Consider the following 22,969-nt stretch of genomic DNA (forward strand, 5'->3'; position numbering starts at 1 on the left):
TTGCCAATAATTTAGAGATGCTCCACCCACAAGGAGCTAGAGCGGGGGTGGGCAACCCCTGGCACGCGTGCCACACATGGCACGCCAGTAACTTTTGCTGGCACGCAAAACCCTCTCTTATAATCTTCCATTTACAATTTTTTTCTTAATATCAACTTTTTTATTTTTCAGATAAATTCAGTGTAGGTGCATCTTAGATAATTTTACATAACAAGTTATCTTAAAGACCATAGACATGGATTGACGAGAGGGGAAGAGCAATTTCTATGCCTCTGTCTTAACTCTCCCTGCCTTCCTAGATCTGACCAGTGTTTTGGTTTCATCCACATATGCTTGTGAATCTTTGTTCTCAGTGATAAATTTTGTTAAGTCTCGTAATAGGAGTAGCCTGACGGATGAAAGTAGTAGCTCGTGCATATCTCTGAAGGTCATGAAATATAAACCTGATATAAAATCTCTGTCATCAGTGATGGAGCAGCATAAGTCCCACTGATAATATCAAATGGAGTCATAAAGTTTTCCGTCGGACTATCAGTGTACATGTATACATTAAAAAATAAATGTATTTTTCATCATCATATACTGTGTTTTTCTCACTCGAATGAATTTTATTATTTCTTCAATGTTCTTCACATACGTACACCTTAAGAGATATCAAGTAGGCGTAACATGTTCTCAAAAAATTAGGGTTGGTACGCAGAAGAATTTTGAGTCAGAGATTTTACTGGTTTTGGCACGCACTCACAAAAAGATTGCTCACCCCTGAGCTAGAGCATAATTCAACTCCCGACTCCTAAAGTGTGGGCTGTGTAGAGTATGAAAGGGGATGGGAGTGGGAAAAACTTTACAGTAAGTGGAGAAACTTGACAGATGTCACCACTGTCAGGAAATCAAGTCAGTATCAGCAGTGATAAATCATATTGATAGCATGTACCCTTTATATGTGATGAAAATGGCACTTTACATCTGTGGTCTTCCTTCCCCAAAACTCGTAACTTCAGTCTAATTATGAGAAAAACATCAGATAATCCTAATAGAGGGGCATCCTACAAAATACTTGATCAGTACTCCTCAAAATGAGTAAGGTCATCAAAAACATGGAAAGTCTGAGAGAAACCAAGATGGCGGCATAGGTAAACACCTGAAATTGCTGCCTCGCACAACCACTTCAAAAATACATCTAAAAGACAAAATGGATATCATCCAGAACCACAGGAAGGCTGGCTGAGTGGAAAGTCTACAACTAGAAGGAAAGAGAAAAGCACACTGAGACTCAGAGGAGGTGTGGAAGTAAAGTGCAGAGGTACAGAGGTGCACGCGGAAAGGGCTGGCAACTGAGGACACGGTTGTCTTTTTCAATTGGGAGGGAGACACACACTGCTCTGAACTCCAGTTCCAGGCAAGTCTCTGGGGACCCAGACTCATATGGGGAGAAACTGGACTGTCTGGCATCGGGTGGAACTCGAGGGAAGCTTTCTCTCAGAGGTGCTTGCAGCGATTACCTCGGGACACTGAGATACGGGACCTCTTAGGGCAGGACTGAGGATCGGCCATAGCTATTTGCTCCACCCTGTTGATTCCCTGAGACCCCACCCCACCCAAGCTGTGCGCAGAGGCTTTTGCATATGAATGACCTGGCCCTTTGCAATCTGAAAATTACTTAACAAACTGCAGTTGGGTCAGAGAGATCCAGAACATCCAAAAGAAGGCCCAAGGCCCCACAGCAGCTTGCATTGCTTCACAGCTGGGCCTCATCTGGGTACCTCCAAATCCCAAACAAAGAATAAGAATCTGCAGATCTCTCCATAGCTACTGCTGGGTAGCCTCAGGCAGAGGCTAAATTAGCACCTCCTTAGAGATCCAAGTGCCAGTGTACCCAGTGGTCAGAGTGGGACCATCCAGATTACAACTCCTCAGATCCATAAGGGACACACTCAGGGGGCAGACTCAGTGAGCACCAAAGCCCCACTGAAGCAAGTCTTGCCCCAGAAGGGTGTCTCCAGCACAGAAGTTCTCCCACTGTAGACACAGCTGATTCTCACTGCCAATTGGCCTGAAGGTCAATTCCTCCCAGTGATACCAACTACAATCAAGGCTTAACTACAAGACTGTGCACACAGCCCACAAAGGGGTGCACCAAGAGTGTCCACCCCAGGTAATTGGGGAGGCTGAGCCACTGGGCCCTATAGGACACCTAGCACACAAAGCCACTCTATCAACACAGGTAAGCAGCCAAAATGTGGAGACAAAGAAACAGGTCACAAATGACAGAAATAGAGGAAAGCAAACTACTGGATATAGAGTTCAAAACCACAGTTAATAAGGTTTTTCAAGAATTTTCTAGAAACCGCCGATAAATTTAGTAAGACCCTCAAAAAGTCTAGCGAGACCCTTGAGGATATGAAAAAGGACCAACTAGAAATTAAGCATACACTGACTGAAATAAAGAATATTATACAGAGATCCAACAGCAGACAAGAGGATCACAAGAATCAAGTCAAAGATTTGAAATACGAAAAAGCAAGAAACACCCAACCGGAAATCAAACAGAAAAAAAGAATCCAAAAATATGAAGATAGTGTAAGGAGCCTCTGGGACAGCTTCAAGCGTACCAACATCAGAATTATAGGGGTGCCAGAAGAAGAGAAGAGAGCAAGATATTGAAAATCTATTTGAAGAAATAATGACAGAAAACTTCCCCTACCTGGTCAAAGAAATAGACTTACAAGTCCAGGAAGCACAGAGAACCCCAAACAAAAGGAATCCAAAGAGGACCACACCAAGACACATCATAATTAAAATGCCAAGAACAAAAGACAAAGACAGAATATTAAAAGCAGCAAGAGAAAAACAGTTAGTTACCTACAAGGGAGTACCCATATGATTGTCAGCTGATTTATCAACAGAAACCATGCAGGCCAGAAGGGAGTGGCAAGAAATATTCAAAGTGATGCATAGCAAGAACCTACAACCAAGATTACTTTATCCAGCAAAGCTAACATTCAGAATTGAAGGTCAGATAAAGAGCTTCACAGATAAGAAAAAGCTAAAGGAGTTCATCACCACCAAGCCAGTATTATATGAAATGCTGAAAGGTATTCTTTAAGAAGAGGAAGAATAAAAAGGTAAAGATAAAAATTATGAACAACAAATACATATCAACATGTGAATCTAAAAATCAAGTGAATAAAAAATCTAATGAACAGAATAAACTGGTGAATATAATAGAATCAGGGGCATAGAAAGGGAGTGGACTGACAATTCTTGGGGGGAAGGGGTGTGGGGGTGCGGGAAGAGACTGAACAAAAATCGTACATCTATGGATGAGGACAGTTAATGGGGGGTTAAGGGCAGAGGATGGGGTGGGAACCAGGTGGAGGGGCGCTATGGGGGGGAAAAAAGAACTGTAATAATCTGAATAAAGATTTTTTTAAAAAAGCATGGAAAGGCTGAGAAATTATCAGCCACAGGGAGTCTAATGAGACATGAAAAAAGAGTCTTTTGTAAAAACTAAGAAAATCTGAATAAGCTAAGGGCTTTACTGGTCATTAGTAAGATGATCAATATTTTTCCATTATAATTACATACTTCTAATTATCACAAATGTATCACATTAATGTAAGATAACAAAGGGGAAAATGGATGAAGGGTATACAGCAGTGGTTCTCAACCTTCTGACCCTTTAAATACAATTCCTCACGTTGTGACCCAACCATAAAATTATTTTTGTTGGTACTTCATAACTGTAATGTTGCTGCTGTTATGAATTGTAAGGTAAATATCTGATATGCAGGATGGTCTTAGGCGACCCCTGTGAAAGGGTTGTTCGACCACCAAAGGGGTCGCAACCCACAGGTTGAGAACCGCTGGTATACAGGAACTGTAATATCTTAATTTTTCTGGAAATCTAAAATATTTTAATATTTCAAAGTCTGCAAGTACACACAGTAATATAAATGTGTAGAAAAAACATCTAGTGACACTAAATCAGCAATCTATATATTCTATCTAATAAAAGGGCAATATGCAAATTAACCGTCACTCAGTCACAAAGATGGCGGCACCCAGTCCCCTCGGCCCTGCTGCTGCAATGACTGATCCTGTCAGCCCTGCTGGGGAGGAGCGGCCCTCAGGTGTCCGTGTACTCTGGCCCGCAGAGGGAGGGAGGGTGGATGGGCCTCTGGCCAGAGGACAGCCGGGGTGCAGAACGCTGGTGTCGTTGCAGGCCGGGCTGAGGGAACCCCGCCCGCCCCCCCCCCCACCCCTGCTGCACGAATTTCGTGCACCAGCCTCTAGTCTATATACATAAAAGGCTAATATGCAAAGTGTCCCCTTGGGAGTTCGCTTGCTCGCTATGACGTGTGCTGACCACCAGGGGGCGATGCAGAACGAAGGAAGGCCCCTGCTGGCAGCTGGAAGGCCCCGATCGGCCCTGATTGCTGGCCAGGCCTAGGGACCCTAACCTCTAGTATTTTTATAACTTTCTTACCTACACTGTATGAGTTATTTATATGGAAGATATATACCTCTACTATTACTATGCAAGTAATTTCAGATATAATGAGGGGAAGGCAAAAGAGAATAAAAACCAGGCGAGGCTTCTCTCTTTTTCAGCAGAAAAGTTTTATTCCTTATAAGGACAAACAATTGAAACCACATCCAAGGCCTTTACAGACACAAACCAAAGTAGCCATTTAAAGCATTAGATATTGAGGAACAAGACATATAATAGGGGAAATGCTTCGCCATCTGAAGCTTACATCAAACTGCTCAATCGACAGCTGAACTCTGCTAGCGCTTGGATGTGATCAAGAGGGAGTACAGCTACAGAACCAAAGGAGAACAGCTGTCATCTACAACACAAGCATTTTAAGACTACATTGGTAGGGATGTATTTCGATAGTGAAGGGAAGAGGGGAGAAGAGCTAGTTCCTTCCCACAGGGCTTTAGGTGGACTTGCAGAGGGCCACGGCAGAAAAGCGGACTTCCCCTTGCTCACGCTCAGTGAATTCTCTGCAGACCTTGGCGGCATCCTGAAAAGGAGGAATCTCATTAACGCACAAATAGCAACAGCTCAAAATGAACCTTTCAAAAGGAAAGTACCAGGAAGGCCTATAAATGCTCAAAGTTCACCATGGCCAACTGTAAACTTCCCATTAAACTGAAAAACCCAGGCTTGCCGGCCTGGCGTGGCTCAGTGGTTGAGCGTCAACCTATGAATCAGGAGGTCACAGTTCAATTCCAGTCAGGGCACCACGCCCAGGTTGCAGGCTCGATCCCCAGTGTGGGGCGTGCAGGAGGCAGCCGATCAATGATTCTCTCTCATTTATGTCTCAATCTCTCTCTCCCTCTCCCTTCCTCTCTGAAATCAATAAAAATATATTATAAAACAAAAATAAAAAACCCAGGGCTTGAGACAAGAGAAAAAAATCAGGTGACAGGAAAGACTTGCACCACAGATCTGATTTCAGAAGCTTGGACCCCTTTGTTACTCCCACCAAATGCCCTTTTTCTCCCACTTTGTGCCTGGTTTTGACAACAAAACATAAAAGTTCTAATTCTGAAATTCCCAGAGTAAAGACAAATTTCTTCCAAGTAAACATTATACAAAAGAGCCTTTAAAGTTTACAAACCTGGTGTTCCAGGCATAAACATGTGATGTGTTACTAATTCTAAGACCTAGATCACAAAGACTGACAACAGAAAATTGATTATTCCATTTTGCTTTACTGAGCACTCTCGATGTGAGAGTGGAAGACCCATCAGCTGCCTCTTGCACATCACCTATGGGGGATTGAGCCCACAAGGCATGTGCCCTGACCGGGAACTGAACTGGCAAACTTTGGGTGCACAGGACGATACCCAGCTGAGTCACATTGGTCATGGCTCCAGATTTGTTTTTTGTTGTTTTTTTGTTTAACTGTTATCTTCAAAAGTTTCCATACTGGGTATTCCAGGTATAGACAAGTGATGTGTTACTTCTAAACTGAAGACAAGACCCTCCACCAGCAAAAAGATTGCAAGCTGCTTTATTGGGACACTGTATTTTCTTTATCATAGAGGAAAACCAAACCCGCAATATCGCAGAAGTATTACTACAGTGTTAACTAATATTAAGTGTGGGCCTCTAAAGGGAGAATAAACAATTCTCTCCAATATATACAATGAGTTGGGACCTAAGTCATTGAAGTTTAGAATGCTTGGGTTAAGTTTATGTATTTTCTCACCAGCTTAAGTAAATTTTGTGTGACGTTTGGAAATCCTAAAGCATCTTTAATCATATATAACCAACCTCACTCAAGAATTTTCACTAATTAAGATGCTAGTTTACATTCATTTACTTTTAAATGATATTCTAATTAGAACTGGGTGTTTTTTTTTTGAACAATAAGGTTTTACCTTACCCCCCACCCCATAAATTCTACTCACATAACAGTCATAGGTATCTCATGAGGGGGTGCATTTCATGGTATTAGGATAGTGTTAGCTATGAGTCAGAATGGACCTCAGAGCTTTATTTGGAGATTTCCCCCAAGTGGGTCATGAGCAGAAATCGTGCCTCTGTTCTTACTCTCTCCCGTAAGTAAATGCTGACTCTCTCATGCAAATCTCCCCAATCCTGCTTCTCTAGGTCTAGTTCTCATTCTATTACTATTCTCATACCCCTGTAAATGCAAGATTAGCTCCCATTGATCTCAGGTGTGAATATCATCAAACTGGAGCAAGTGACCCTCCCTCCTAGAGTGGCTTCATTTGGCCCACTAGCACCTCCAAGATGTCAGGTCCATGATGTTCCAAAGACAGGTCTATTGCTTAGAAAGGCAGTATTGTACAGTGACTAGTACAGACTCTAGAGACAGACTGTAAAGATTGGAGCCATGGCTCTGCCATGTAAGTCATTGACCTTGGGCATCACTTAACCTCTGCACCTCCATTTCTTCATCTGTAAAATGTGGAAAATTAATACCTGCCTCCCAGTCTCCTTAGAAGGATTCCATAAAAGCTCTAAGTCAGTTAGAAGAGCACCTAGGTCAGGGGTCAGCAAACTGCAGCCTGGGCACCAAATCCAGCCTGCTGCCTGTTTTTGTGACTCAAGTTTCAGTGCAATAGCCACACACATTCATTTATCCATTGTCTATGGGCTGCTCTGGAGCTGAAACAGCAGAATTGAATATATGCAATGGGCCATATGCCACCCAAAGCTAAAACATCTTCTGTCTGAAAAAGTTTGTCAACCCCCAGTCTGCACACAGCAAGTGCTAAAAAAACAACAACAAAAAAAACCTAGCTGTATTACAAATGCAGTCGTAATAGAAATGCAGTAGCATTTTTATTTAATCACAATTAAATAATTTCCCTTACAACAGCAAACTGATTCAACTGTGGAGACTCGTTTTCAGGGTGAAGAGGCCTGGAGTAGCCTCCCAACTCTGGTCCAGAACTAAGAGGTTTCTGCGGTCACTTGTTCGGGGATGGTTACACTGTGATCCTGGATCTTAAAGTTCTTGTCAGGCATGTTTTGAATCTACTTCTCTCATCCTATTAACAGCGGACCAAGTGGGAAGAAAATGCTCCTGAAATTAACTGCCTAACCAGAATCCATAATACACTACCTACAAAACTGACCCAAATCCAGCAGCCCGGGACGGATGAGGAAAGGCTCAGGTTGCTGTTCCACGAGTCGTTAGCTATGATGTAATCTGACAAGAGGACAATGGTCACCTTAATCCCACAAAGAGGCAGAGCCCTGGCTTTCAGGCTACTTCTCACTGTGGGTTAGAGACGGCACACGACACAGATTAGTCGGGGCTGCTCTGAAGGATCCTGGTTAAAACCACTTGCTGTACAATAAGGTAGGGAGGATTACTAAAATGATCTCTAAGCCCCAAAGAATGCTATTAACTCAAGTGATTGCTGCTGGTTGTATTGAAAAAGTGTTGGCACTTTAGAACAGACAGTTGGCTAAAGAGACGTGGGCCTCACTGGGGATGGATTCCAAAGCTCACCTGCAGCAGCGAGTCCTCTGCACTGGTGCCGTGGTTCACCGGAAAAGGCATTCGCCCATCTACAACGAAGAAGCCAGGCGTGTGTCAATTTTCTATGCACATTTTCTGGCTACTGTGCTTGTCCAGCCTAAAGGGAGGTTTTAGATTCTTCCAAATACCATTGCCACTCCCACAAAGGAAGCCTAGTTATAAAGCACCATGCCGGCAATGAGGTTCAAGTGCTCGTAGATAATCCATCCCAGGCAATTCTCACCAAAAGTAACAAGATCATAGCCCAATCCAGCCACCCTAGCTGAAGGACTTATGCCCCATCCCCTGGGAAGGACCTCAGAGCAAAAGGCAGGTTCAAGCTCTAAGGTGCAGGAAGGTGGAGGCAGGCAGGGCCCCTTGAGATGTGCCCCTCAATGACTGCCGATGAGCTATCTATTCAGAGGCAGTGTCTGGACTTGAGGCCACACAGCTTTCTCCATTCATACAAAGAGGACAACTTTTACCAGATGGATAATCTTTCTTGTTGCCATATACCAGTGAGCAGACATTACCCCAACATGTACAAATCCATTTACACTAACAAGGTCATATTTAGGCGTTTATCTTTTCCCCAAAGTATTCCCTGTCTGAAAAGAATGATGACAGAGATCCTATGCTGACAGTGCTGCAGCAGAAAAGTGAGAAGAAAAAAATTGAACTCTCGCCTCCACTGGTGCTGGACTGGTCTCCTTACTGGTCTGACTAAAGCCATCATTTGGCAGGTGAGTTGCCCAAAGGGAAGGACTGGGCAGCACAAAGGGTTAAGTTCCCCCATGAGAATACCGTTGTTCTTGGCTTCATAAACAATGATATACTAAAGTGCTCTAAAGTTACATGTCAATACTGTAAAAGGAAATAAGTATGAAAGAATGAAACTGCATTAAATTCCAAAAATGGAGTGAAACGTACCAAGTTCATAGAGGTGGCCATCCACGTTGTTAAACAGAATAAAATGAAAGTTCACTTTGTCATCTACCTGAAAAGAGCCAAGAAATTTTTTTGCAAATGAGTATTTTATAAAGCAGAACATAATTTCTTAAAAATAAATATAATGTAGCCCTAGGCGATTTGGGCCAGTGGATAGAGCATCGGCCTGAGGACTGAAGGGTCCCAGGTTCGATTCCAGTCAAGGGCACAAACCTTGGTTGCAGGCTCTACTTGGCCCTGTTTGGGGCTCATACAGGAGGCAACCAATCGATGTGTTTCTCTCACATTGATATTTCTCTGTCTTTCCCTCTCTCTAAAAATAAATGGGAAAATATCCTCGGGTGAGGATTAAAAAAAGACTTAAAAAATGTAATATGTAATGAATATAATACGCTTGAACCATCTGCTTGTGTATGTATGTATATATTTTTTTTCTAATTTTAATGTTTTTTATTGATTTCAGGGAGGAAGGGAGAGGGAGAGATAGAAACATTAATGATGAGAGAGAATCACTGATCAACTGCCTCCTGCACTCCCCTACTGAGAATCGAGCCCGCAACCCAGGCATGTGCCCTGACCAGGAATCAAGCCCTGACCTCCTGGTTCATAGGTCAACGCTCAAACACTGAGCCACAGAGGCCAGGCTTGCTTGTGTATTTTTAAAGTTATTATAGGTAACATTTATGTATTTCCTAAATATTGGGCTCTAATCTAAGCGCAGTAAAGTAGATAGACTGTAGCTCTCAGAACTGACTGGATTTTTACTGAAGAGAAAATTAAGGCTTATGGGATAAGTATCTCATCCAAGATAAAGACGAGAAAGTGCCACAGCAAACTCTCATCACAGAGGCAGTGTAGCTGCCTTAAACCTATTTAACATTTGACTAGAAGGCACTGTGCAGATTAATGGTACATGAGCCTTCTGGAAATTGTCAGTCCTTGTTTGTGGATCTTACTATATCCAACCGTCTGTGAGAATAATATCTGAAGTGCTCAATTACTAGGTTGGGTGTTACTCATTCGGATGTAAACGAAATACTATCAGCCTGCATTTACTCAAGGAAATGCCAACCGCCAATTAGATTTCTGAGAGCCATTTCTTATAAGCAGGTCTGGTCAAAGCATGGTGCCAGTAGGATTTTTCGGTGTTAACTGGCCTTGGGTGGAAAACAACATTTGCTGTGTCCCAGTAAGAGGTCACTACACATATTTTAGGGAAAACACAGGTGGCACCTGGGCAGCCTGGCTCTGGCTTGTATTTGCACTTACCCGGCACTGGCCTTCCTGGGCCACAGCGTCATGGGCTGTCTGAATGGCCTGCCGACAAAGAGAGAACCCTTAGCACAAAACCTTCCAGCGTTACTGAAAAAGTGATGCTCTGGAAGTTCTCTTCCTACCTCATTCTTTTCAAAGCATTTTGCTCTGTCTTCAGGGGACAACTTCTCCGTTTCAGAAAGAAACTGTTTCAGGACTGACCCATCCTCTTTAAAAGAAAGAATACAAATATTAGTATAGATAAAATAATGCAAATGGGTGCACATTTATTGGTGATTTAAGCTATTGCAGCCAGTCATGTTTAGCGACCTGAGTTTTCACTGTGGCCTCTAAGGATGTGGATGGGCTGTACCGTCTGCCCCAGACTCTTGCCCACCACGCCCCCGTCACTGCATTCGGCCTGAGAACTCTCCATTCCTCATGTGCCAAGCTTTCCTCTGCTCCCCAACTCCCTTCACTTCCCATCTCATATTATCTGCCAATCTCTTATCACTTTGTTACAGCACTTACCCATTGGTAATACATATCTGTGAGCTTTTTAGTGCCATAAAATGAAACTGTCTTATCTACTGCCGTATCTACAGCCCCTGGCAATGCACAATTAATGTGAACTGCATACATGATGTAACAATAACAATCTAATCTAATAAACCAGTTCTCAACCAAGATTTTTCTTCCAGGGTAGAAAATGCAAGATAAGGAATACGTAATCCAGGATAGTCATTAACCTAAGGGTCTTAAATAGAAATGTAAAAAGCCAAATAGTCCGGCCTAGAGGGAGCCGACAACTGATGACTAACCTAAGTGTTTCGTCGGTGCTCAGAGTGGCTAAGTCTAGGAGACACTGACTACCCAGCCAGATCAAGAAAAACTTCAAATTTCAAAAAGACCTCAACTTGAACTTTCAGCTCTAAACTTTAAAAAAGTAAACATATTAAATTGGTACTATTCAAAATTTGGAAGTGATAGAAATCCTCTTACCTTTACGAGGAGGGCTGTGATTCAGATTAAGCCTTTAACACCATCATGACCACGGTTACAAAAAATTACGGTGTTTGCTAATCTCAAGAACACAGCAGTCAAAATAAAGTGAGACCCGCTGCAGAAGTAGAAAGGATCAAGCTGCAACTGTCTAATACAGCTCAATCAAGTTAATATTTGTAAAAGCAACTTCTAGAAGATCTGGATGTTTACGGCCAGGCAGGTGATTTTTTAATTTTATTTTTAACTGCAAAAGTTATCAGTATTATAGTCTTGACCACACTTTCCTTGAAAAAGAAGTATTTGACCTGCTCTAAGCAACAGTGTGGACTATTAGTTGAAATTATTCCGTTCTTAACCACCCACCTGTTGTCGAAATCAGATTGCTATCTATTTTTGTAAATAAAGTTCTGGTGGAACACAGCCACATCCATTGGTTCACCTCATATCGATGGCTGATTTTTGCGCAACAAGGGCAGAGACCATAGGGCCCTCAAGCTTAGAAGATTTACTCTCAGGCCTTTTAAGAAAGTTTGCTGACTCTTGGCCTAAAGCAGACATAATAACCTTGTATTTTAACATATTCTAGTGCTACTAAATTGTGCCTCAGACAAGCTTTAGGGCTGAGCCCCACTCATTTCTTCTACATCCTCCACAGCATCCGTGGAAGGTGGGCTAAAGCCCCTGACCTGACTTTGTTCACAGCTGAATCCTTTCAAAGGTGCGGCCTGCTGCTGTGCCTCTCTGCAGGAACCGTCACCCAGCTGCTCTAAGCCAGCGGCCGCCAACCTTTCAGACCTCACGGACACCAGTGGTCCACTGGCTGGTGACCGCTGCTCTAAGCTGTTTTGGTTCTCTCCTGTTGCTTATGAAACACGGTACCATTAAAGACAGGTCCTAACTGTTAATGTTTCAGGGCTTAACATCTCTACTACTCCAGAATCACTGAGACGTAAACACAGGGGAATTACAGTAACAATTGGCCCTCAAGTGTTCTTTATCCTTCACCTGACACTCATCCAAGCTTTGAACAAATGAAGAGCATACGCAGAGCAACAGTACAAAACTGAGTCACTGCCCGAGCTGGTTTGGTTCAGTGGATAGAGCGTCGGCCTGCGGACTGAAAGGTCCCAGGTTCGATTCCGGTCAAGGATATGTACCTTGGTTGCGGGCACATCCCCAGTAGGGAGTGTGCAAGAGGCAGCTGATCGATGTTTCTCTCCCATTGATGTTTCTAACTCTCTATCCCTCTCCCTTCCTCTCTGTAAAAAGTCAATAAAAATATATTTTAAAAACAACAACTGAATCACTCCCTTTTCCTTCTCCAGGTGGAAGAAGCCAAACTATGCTTCTTAGAAAATGAGTTTCCTTCCCTTGAAAGAGAGAAACAAGAATTCACCCACAGATTATATCTGGATAAGTAGGTTTCAAAATGTTGAAGGCAATGTGTTTGCTGAATAGACCATTGGGGATTCTGGAGTGAAGACTGACGGTTAACTAGAGGTCAACTAGCGGATGACTGGCCTCAACATTCACACTTACCAAATTCCAGTTTGTCTTGGTTATTGGCCACTGCATGTATAAGTCCAATGGTGCCACAGGAGTTCCCAATGGTCTGCTTCATGAAGTACACTTTAGGGCTGACTTCTTGTCCCTTAAGTTCTTCAATCTGTTTTTTCCTGAAGTTCTCATGCTGTAAGTGTAAAAAACATGCTAATATCTCAAAATGAAAACGCAAAGAACAGATGGTAGCTCAGTAAGTTCTACCACCTAAATGGAAACACAAATAGGATGTGTGACCAGGAGCCTTGGTGCTACATGCCAGCCAAGGCCAACGGCAGAGACCAAATGGCCCTCAAGCCTGAAAGATTTACTCTTAGGCCTTTTAAGAAAGTTTGCTGACTCTTGGCGCCAAGGTAATGGCCTGCCTGTCCCTCACGCCCACACCAGCCCCTGTTCTGAGAGGTTCTGAGACTCCACCCTGATGCTGCAGTGCAGTAATGGCCTTGGACATTGCCCAAGGCTTGTCTAGACACCACTGCAGCCTTTTAGCTGGAAATGGATGATGTCATGAAGTTAAAAAACAGACAAGTTCATTATATTAAATAGAAATGTAAAGAGCCAAAGAGTTTTCTTCCTTTAACACCAACAATGACTATATTTCACATGGGCATCCCAATCAAGCTTTGGTTAATGTAACAGCCAAGAGTAGCAGCCAGTTTATAGCCAACTATTCTTTAACATTCTACTTCTGTTCTATCCACGTATACCTCTCTTTAAAAGCAAAACAAGCCTTAACTTAAAGGCACAATTTAAAGAATTTTATGACTCCCTCTCCCCCCCCCCCCCTTTTTTTTATGAAGGAAAAACAACTGGCTTAGGTTGCTGGCTGTGATTGCACAGAAACTCCTCCTCATCCTACAAAAGGAAGATGTGACACTTGTTTCTCCTTGCCAGCTATACAGTTTGTGGACAGATGAGCAATGGGAGGTGAGGAAGAGGGTACAGATCAGTAAATCAATGAGACTAGTTTTTCCCAAAGCATCCATTAGCTCTTTGTACAGTCACTCAGTGGGCTTGTCTGAACCTTTCACTGACACGTTTTAAAGGCCTTACAGGTATGACTTCTCAGGTAAAAGCAGAGTGCTGATGCTACAGAAGCACTGCTCCCCATAACCAGTGTAATTCAGACAAAATATTTCCAATTCTAGTAGCCTTCCCTTACTGTACATGAAACTGAAGTTCAGGCCTTATCCGTGGCACCCTCAGAGGAATATGATCTGTTGCCCCACAAAATCAACTTAACTCCAACTAGTAGGAAGTTCTAGCATCATGGATCTACTAAATCCTTAAATTGACTTACTCATTGACTATTAAGGCTTTTCACTTTTCTAGGTTAATTAAACATTTTAAAATGGGAGAGCACCATCCTTTAGGGTTGGTTGGTTGAGCTCTTGCGTGGATACACATTGAAATATTCATCATCACTTAACATTAATATTTTAGAGTGGTCCATTTAGGATTTAATAATATTCTCTTAGGCAACATTAAATGCTTTTTAAATTAACCGTGTTTGAACGTCAAGCTACAGAACCTCAACTTTTCTTTGCATTTGCTTTCGTGTTTAGCCCAGTAGGTGTTTTGTATTTCAGAACAGGTGCTCAGTAAATCTGACCGACTGAACTGGAGCTAAAAAAAAAAAAAAAAAAAAAAACCCTCATTTTTGAGCTCTTTCAAACATAAAATGTTCTAATCACAGTGTGCTCTAACAAGAACCACTTGATCCGGCAAAAGGAGATCGGTGGGCCTTTGAAAGACAAACATGCTGCGCCACTGCCTCCCAGAGGCCTGGCGTGTGAGAGCTGCTCAAAACCTCCGAGTCATCATGGTTCCTCTAGCAAGAAAGCTGTGAGGGACTCAAATAAGACAGGAGGTTGCATTTCATTTGGCCAACAGAGACGTGAATTTGACGTGCAATTTTTTGGCAGTTCTGTTTTTACCTAAGTAAAAGCGCTGGCAATAAAAAAACATGTCCCTGGGATTATCCTAACAGTTTTAATACCGGTGTTTAACCCATTTATAGGAGGAACACCTGGAATTTCCCATAGGACTTAATTAATGCAGAGGATGCTTCTGGTGCTTGAACTCACTCCGTGTTTGGAATGATGCCCCAAATGCGAATGCCTCAAGTTTTGTTACAGGAAATGTTCAACCACTCCCAAATCAGGGGTCAAGTGACAGCAATAGGAGATAGACAATACCATGCAGATTAGTGGAATTCCATACATCGCAAGACAACCATTAACCCAGCTACCTTTTTTATATCTGATGCTCAGTCTTTGAGGTACATATATCCATGCACACTTGTAGGAAGAAGACCATCTAAAGGGAAATGAAAAGGTATTTCCAAGACTGCTCTAATGCCCACCTATTTCATTTAACCACAAGGTCAGAGAGGAAAGAGGATTAAGAGAGGTGGAAGGAAGTTCCCATACAGGAACCATATACAAGTGATTACGCTTTTTTTCAAAAGCACACTGGTGAGGCTAAAACCCAAGTGTGCATGCTGTAGAAGGTGGAAGAGTGGGGAGAATTCCGGGAGACCACGGGGACACAGGCAGTGGAAGTGGAGAATTAAAGAACCTATTGTTTTCATATGCTTTGGGCAAGCCCATCCCCCTCCATTTACTAGCAAGGTGACAGCCTTTTAAAGGGAAACAACCAGCCAGGCCTTGGCATAGAAGGTTCAGAAAAGCCTAGGTTCAAAGGACTTATGAGTAGGATGAATTACTTCCCAGAGGGATAATAATTTGAAATTACTTCTCTTCCCAATGTGAGGCAATGGTGGATGGGTGAAGACGAGCAATAAGCTCTATTGCAATAGGAGCCCCAAAGAGTAGGCACCAAGGGTGTGGGCTCCTCCCTCCACCCATCCCCCCAGGGCGAGGGCAGTTTTGCCAGGTGTGGGCGCTCGGGACAGGTGGGAAGAGGAGCCTGGAGTCTATGCTATCCTCAAAGCCGCCTTCTGGTTTGGGAGAGGCGAGGCGCGCACCGCGGGCCCCACGCCCTACCTGGGCGGTGAGCGGGAACAGCAGCAGCAGCGCGCAGGCGGGCGCCGGCACCGAGCTCAGCGCGTCCTCCTCCAGCCCCAGCACGTCCACAAAGCGCCACTGGCCCGCGACCCCCAGCCGGGCCAGCACCTACGGAGAGGAGACAAGGCGGCCAGGTTCGGGGAGGCAGGCACCCTCGGCGCTCCCATCCGAGCCTGGGACGAGTCTCCGCCCGGCCCCCGACCCCGCCAGGGCGATGACACAGCACAAAGCGCGGCCCACACGTGGCTCCTGCGAAGCCCGGGCACCCGAGTCCCGCGGCCCCAGCCACGCCCTCGGGAGCTCGGCCGGGCGCTCGCGGGAGGGGGCAGCCTCCTCCTCCACCTGCACCCCACCCCGCCCCCGATGCAGGGGCCGAAGGAGAGCGTCCCGACCGCGCCCAGCCCGGCTCCTCGGGAGCACCCAGGGCGCCGCTAAGTCACTGCGAAACCGCCGGAGCAGGTGGGCGCCTTCCTCCGCCGCCTCGGCTCGGCTCTCCTGGTGGGGGAGGGGCAGAGGCCACGCGAGACGCCACTCACTTTGTTCAGCATCTGAAAGGCAAATGCAAAGAAAAACACAACAATGAAACCAGCCAGCGATCCGGCTGCCTGGCGCGGGCTGACCCCCAGACGAGCGCTCCCGGGGCCACGGTGCACCTGCCGCTCACCTCGGGGTTGATCTCCATGGGTTTGAGCTGCATCTTCGCCGACCGCAGGTGAGGCCCGTCACCGGAGAAGAGGAAAAACAGCGAGCGGAGCCGCCCAGGCCGCCGCTATAAAGCGCCGGCCTGACGCACTGTGGGTGCCTGCGCAGGGGGGTCGGGGCAAGACCAACGAGGGGGAAACGGCCGGTCTCAGCAAAACGGACGCGAACCCCCCCTCTGCGCAGGGCGGAGTGGTTCGGCCGGGCCCCCAAACCTTGCAGTCTCACTCGCTGGTGAGATAATCCGGCGGCGGTGGGGATGGGTTTGTGGGTGGGCGCTCCCGGAGTGGATGGAACGGTCCTAATTTTTGCGAAGTTTCTGGAAACTCGTCCTTTGTACCATTTCAGTTACCTGAAATCTCAGGGCTCCTGAAGCGTTGAGAAAAAGCTCAAGTTCAACAGGTACATATTTAATATGAATATAGATATGTTTCCCACATCTCGCAGCAGTTGGCATTTGACCTTAGCCAATTTATCCTCCATGTTAAATCAGACCAGTAGCGAATTTCGTCCTTTAATTGACTGCCTAGAATAAAGCATAGTCTGGAATAGAACCGATATGGCATTAGGAATGCTGATGTCATGTTACTCCCCGGGAGGAATGGTTTGGTCATGTGCAAGCTGTAGCAACCTGGGGGATGTGAGGGTAACACAGCAGCACACAGAGAAGCAGGAGGGGAGAGACTTGAGGAACCAGATCCAGGGGAAAAAACAGATATGATTTCCAGGCAAAAGGGTGTAAAAAGAAAAATATTTGTAAAAGAACGGAGGCTTTGAAAAATAAAATTCTGAGTTCAAAATAAAATACAGTGCATAAGAAGGGGAATGGCAACTAAAGAGACCCCTGTTCTCTAATGATCTCAGGTGGTGTTTGTTTTTCCTACCAGCCTGTTAAAAAGATGGAGAGGAAAAGCATATGCCGGAGGTTAAATAAAAAGAGGGAGGAAAAACCTGTAAGAATTGTGCCAGGAAAGCTAAACCTCAGCATGAGGTAGGATTTGCAGAAATACCACGGAAATAAGAAGGTTGGGTATTTTTAAAAAATGTGCTTAGAACAAAATAACGATGATGGTGAAAGAGCAGACCTCCTGTTTAGGGGGGATCCAAGGTTAATAAATAGATGACAGAGAAGGAGGGAATCTGAATTGTGCATCAGATCTTTTGCTTGCCATTTCATTTAGTCCTTAGAGTGTCCAATGACGAAACTCTTAATAGGGCAGTTTTGCAGATCAGAACCCAAGGCATGAGGAGGTTGTTTGCTGATGATCACAATGGAAAAGCGAGACAGAAGTAAACCCTAGTAAATTGGGCTCTAGGAGCACATTCTCCACCCAAGGTTTCACTACATTCCACTTCTATCTGGTCCTCATTTTATCCATCAGAAAAATTATCTTTAGGAAAAAACAAAATAATACCAAGAATTTAATGAATGGATTTTATGATATGTAAATTATGCCTCCATAAAGTTGTTTTTAAGGGGGAAAAAGACAATAGCTTGAAAGTCAAGACAGGTGAATAGGGAAGTACAAGAACACCTGGCTATGTTGAATGAGTTCTTACCTTCCAACAGAGACAAATTGCATCCCAATTTACTTCATTTATTCAGCACATACTGATTAAGCACCTACTGCGTGATGGGCACTGAGCATGGAATTGGGGATATAAAGGTGGACACAGTAAATAAACATGGAAACTCCCCTCATGGAGATTGTATCAATAATAAGAGTGGTGTTGGGGAGAGTAGAGCTCAGGATCCCAGCTCGTGCAGGGGATCAGGAAGGCTTCCTAAAGTGAGTGACATTTAAGATAAGGGCTGATGGAAAGGTGGACAAAATAAATAGAAAAAGTGGTCATGCAAACAACTATGAGAAATCCCTGTTAAAGGCATCCACTCAACAAACATTTAAATTGAGTGCCTACTATGTGCCAGGAAATATCAGAGCAATGAATAAAGCAATTAAATCACCCCCCTGCTTATAAGGCAATGCCAGAGACTGGACATGAACAAACCTCATACTGATCTTTAAAAAGTCAGGGGGAATGCATTGCTGAAACCACAGGCCAGATTTTATATCAGTCATTAGCCAAATTTTAGGACTCATCATTTGTGAACTATTAAAAAAAACAACAAAAAAAACCCAGAATGGTTGCATTTAGAACAAGTTGTGTCCGCCAGCACTTGCCTCCTTTTCTTTAGGGGTTACTAGCTCGATAGACAAGCAAAACACTTCTCACTGCATTCTTCATGATGCCTGGGTTGGTGTCAATTGATATTATAGTTAAGGTGGTTTTATAGCTTATTTAAATTATTCTACTGAACAGATTAATCTCAACCTGCAGCCACCTGGCTATGGTTTTCACTCTGTATCACTCAGTTTCATTACAGCAGAGAGAGTGTGCACGCATTAAAGTGAGAATAAGCAATCCAAATTATGAGATTTAGAAAACTGAGTTTAAAATAAAGTGATGAAATTTAATAGAGATTTTTGATGATGGTTGTACACTTCTATGATTATACTAAAAATCTTTAGGTGAATATCTCAATAAAGCTGTTAAAAATTCAGTACAGATATGTGTGAAGCTCTGCATGTCAATTATCATAGAACAATTAACCTCCATATTCACTTTTTTCTTGATTCTATGCTATAAAAATAATGTTTTATTACTTTATATATAACACTAGAGGCCTGGTGCATGAAATTCATGCACGAGGGTGGGTCCCATCAGCCCAGCCTGCACCCTCTCCAACCCGAGACCCCTCGGGGAATGTCCGACTGCCGGTTGATCAGGCCTAAACCGGCAGTCGGACATCCCTCTCACAATCCTGGACCGCTGACTCCTAATCGCTCACCTGCCTGCCTGCCTGGTCGCCCCTAACTGCCTCTGCATGCTGGCCTGATGATCCCTAACTACCCCCCCCCCCGCCCCCACTGCCAGCCAGGTCGCCCCCAACTGCCCCCTCCCTGCCAGTCTGGTCACTCTTAACTGCCCCCCCCACCGGCCTGGTCACCACTTACTGGCCCCCCCTGCCAGCCTGGTCACCCCAACTGCCTCCCGCTGCTGGCCTAGTTGCCCCTAACTGCCCTCCTTGCCAGCCTGGTCACCCCCAACTGCCCCCCCCTGCTGGCCTGGTTGCCCCCAATTGCCCCCCCCAACCCCCCGCTGGCCTTGCCGCCCCACACAGCCCTCCCACCAGCCTGGTCACCCCATGCAGCCTGCTGTTCAGTAGTTTGGTCATCCCTCACTAAGCCCTCTGTTGGCCTGGTCACCCCACGCAGCCTGCTTGTTCATTCATTTGATCATCCCTCACTAACCCCCCTGCCAGCCTGGTCGTAGGCAGCCATCTTATGAGGGCATGATGGTCAATTTGCATAGTACCTCTTTATTATATAGGATAGTAATGTAATAAAATGGGTTATATAATACGAATATGAAAAAATATCAAGTGAAAAGTCACAAACATTTTGATTTTAATCATTTAAAATGAACACATAAGAAACAGAAGGAAAAACATTTTTTTAAATCAATTAAAAATTTAGGGTAAACAGGAAGCAGACCTGTTATAGGTGCAGAAATCAATGAATAAGTTGTCCTTCATAAATAAAGATACCACTTCTAATTCACCAGCAATAGAATGTGTTTCATCATAAGTATTATTCTTCTAGTAGTAGTGACGATTTAGGATGGACCCTTTGGAAACTACCTTCTTGTGATTCTGATCACTAATAGGGTAGAGATTTGAATATCCTTGGCAGGTCCATTCCACAGTGTTAGGGAGTCAATCCTAAAAGCTCATCCCCAAGGTTAGTCCTTCAGCACTTCCAGTAGTTTTGTAAACACCCGGTTTTCTGTATTAAATTCCTTTCTATTTAGAGTAGTTCTGTACTCCTCTATTGGAACTGCATGCATATCATTAGTGGTGCACGTCATCCTGCCCTTGCATCCCTTGGTTACTATTCTTGTGCAGTTGTAATATTAGAAATCAGGGCTTTGGATCAGCCACCAATGGTGTAAACATAGGCAGGTTAACTAACCTCTCTGTATTTCAGCTTCCTCAACAGTAAAATGAGGATTTCACAAACTCTACGATTTCTCCCAATTCTGGCATAGCAAGGACCTTGAGCAGCAGAAAAGAGATATACAGACCAAGTCATATGAAAGTTTGAGTTAAGTCTACTTTTATCTCTAATTCTTTAATTTTAGCCATTAGACTTTTAAAATGTCCCTAGGATGTAATAAATAAGATTGATAAATTTTAAAATTAAAATTTGTTTCTGAAGGTGCTTTAGGGATATTTATTACATATTTCCTTTTACCAGGAGATTGGTATGTGAGGAATAGGATAAGCAGGAAAGAAATTTAAGTTTATAAATATACCAGGAAGAAATGTTTTCTTGAGGACACTGCTGAGTTCTAAGACCTAGCCAAGCAATTTTTCAGACTCCTTAGAACAGTGATTCTCAACCTTCTGGCCCTTTAAATACAGTTCCTCATGTTGTGACCCAATCATAAAATTATTTTCTTTGCTACTTCATAACTGTAATGTTGCTACTGTTATGAATCATAATGCAAATATCTGATATGCAGGATGGTCTTAGGTGACCCCTGTGAAAGGGTCATTCGACCGCCAAAGGGGTCGTGACCCACAAGTTGAGAACCATTGCCTTAGAGTGAATAGATCCATATATAGATGTGTCTTGGTCTTACCTGGACATTTAGTGCCAACAGCCTGAAAATATGAAACAATTTTTAAAAATCCGAACAAGTTAAACTGGGAAGAAGAAAAAAACCTCAATCCATAAATTCACTACCCTAAGAAATTTACAGTCTCAATCTCCACATATTCCTTCCAGTACTTGGCCAGTTGTATAGCAAATTCTGTTGGGTTCCAAACCAAAATGTATTCTCTTCTTCCTTCCCAACCTGGCTGCCCACTGTTCTAGTCCCAACTCAGTACTGCTTTCTCAGACCCCAGCTCACACCTACTTTTTTTGGAGGGAGTGAAGGGAGTTAAGGAAGAGGTGGGAGGGGGGGGGGGGCGGGTTGTTCTTGGAGCTCTCATTTGCCTATTGTGAGACCAGCAGTATTTCTTTAAATTTAATTTTGTTGTTTAAAGTATTACAAATAGTAGTACATATGTCTCCTTTTTTTCCCCATTGACCTTCCCCCGGCCTCCCCTACCCTCCCAGCACATGCCCTTACCTCCCCCTCCCCCAGAGTCTTGCATCCATTGGTTATGCTTATATGCATTCATACAAGTCCTTCGGTTGATCTCTTACCTCCTCCCTCCCCCAGCCTTCCCCAGCCTCCCCGCTGTAGCTCGACAGTCTGTCCAATGCTTCTCTGTCTCTGTATCTATTTTTGTTCATCGGTATATGATGTTCTTTATTATCCATAAATGAGTGAGATCATGTGGTATTTTAAATACTGTGCCCTATGCAGGGTCTCGGTACGTCTTCGGCGGAAGATCCCTCAGAGTACTAGGTCAGCCACAATACCAGGAGCAGGTACTCTATTTGTTTCTTTTTATTCGCTACCAAACTTTCATCAGTAGCCCCTACTCCTGGGAGCTACCCTTGTGAGCACTGATCAGGACTGAGCCTCCTGCCTGTCTCAGTAAGGGGATTCTGATCCCCTAGGGCAGTGGTAGGCAAACCGCGCTCGCGAGCCACATGCGGCTCTTTGGCCCCTTGAGTGTGGCTCTTCCACAAAACACCGGCTCTTCCACAAAATACCGACTTCTGTGCACGAGCCACGAAGTTTCAATCGCACTGTACGTGTGCGCCCACACATGGTATTTTGTGGAAGAGCCACACTCAAGGGGCCAAAGAGCCGCATGTGGCTCACGAGCTGCGGTTTGCTAACCACGGACCTAAGGAAAGTGGGAAGCACATTGTATCTCAAGAAGGAAAAATCAAAAGAAATCCACATTGTACCTCTCCAAAAGGAAAAGAATTTTTAAACATTCACGCTTAGGTATAACCAGTGAAACCGGAAACACCAAAAACCCAGGTTTTAGAATCAGCCCTGGAGAAAGCCTAAGTGAAAATGACAATCAGTCTCCTCAGGAAGCCGGGTAACAGTGGAATAATACCTCCATTGTTGAGAGGAAATAACCACCATCCTTGAACTTCGTATTCACCAAAACTATCTTTCAAAAGCAAAGGTGAAAAAAAAATGTACATATAAACAGAAGCTGAATGTACTACCTAGGTACCTACCTATGCAAAGAAACTTCTAAAGGATATAAAGAAGAAAGAAAATGATTCAGTAGATAGCCTGAGAAAAAGGATTAAAATAATATTCAGTGGAAGTCTGGATGTAAATCCAAATAAGTAATGTTTGTGTGTAATAATAACATGTAACTTATGGTATTAATAGAATGGTGCTAAAATACTGTTCTACATAATGATACTAGTAGGTATGATGGAAGGAAGTGCCATGAGAGGAAAAGTATTC

At 43.9% G+C, this 22,969-nt stretch overlaps 1 protein-coding gene across 1 annotated transcript; it reads right to left on the reverse strand.

The window, feature by feature from the left end:
* Nucleotides 1-4,599: 4,599 nt before the first annotated feature.
* UCHL1 (ubiquitin C-terminal hydrolase L1) lies at nucleotides 4,600-16,564 on the reverse strand. Its single transcript, XM_081086774.1, has 9 exons — nucleotides 16,476-16,564; nucleotides 16,348-16,359; nucleotides 15,791-15,919; nucleotides 12,762-12,912; nucleotides 10,361-10,446; nucleotides 10,233-10,280; nucleotides 8,946-9,012; nucleotides 8,007-8,065; nucleotides 4,600-5,033 (listed from the first exon to the last, which is right to left on the reverse strand). The coding sequence occupies exons 1-9, from the start codon at nucleotides 16,506-16,508 to the stop codon at nucleotides 4,947-4,949; spliced, it is 672 nt and encodes a 223-aa protein (XP_080942900.1). The 5' UTR covers nucleotides 16,509-16,564; the 3' UTR covers nucleotides 4,600-4,946.
* Between the last annotated feature and the right edge of the window lie 6,405 nt (nucleotides 16,565-22,969).

This window comes from Myotis nattereri (genome assembly GCF_964212035.1).
Source record: "Myotis nattereri genome assembly, chromosome: 1".
Lineage (NCBI taxonomy): Eukaryota > Metazoa > Chordata > Mammalia > Chiroptera > Vespertilionidae > Myotis > Myotis nattereri.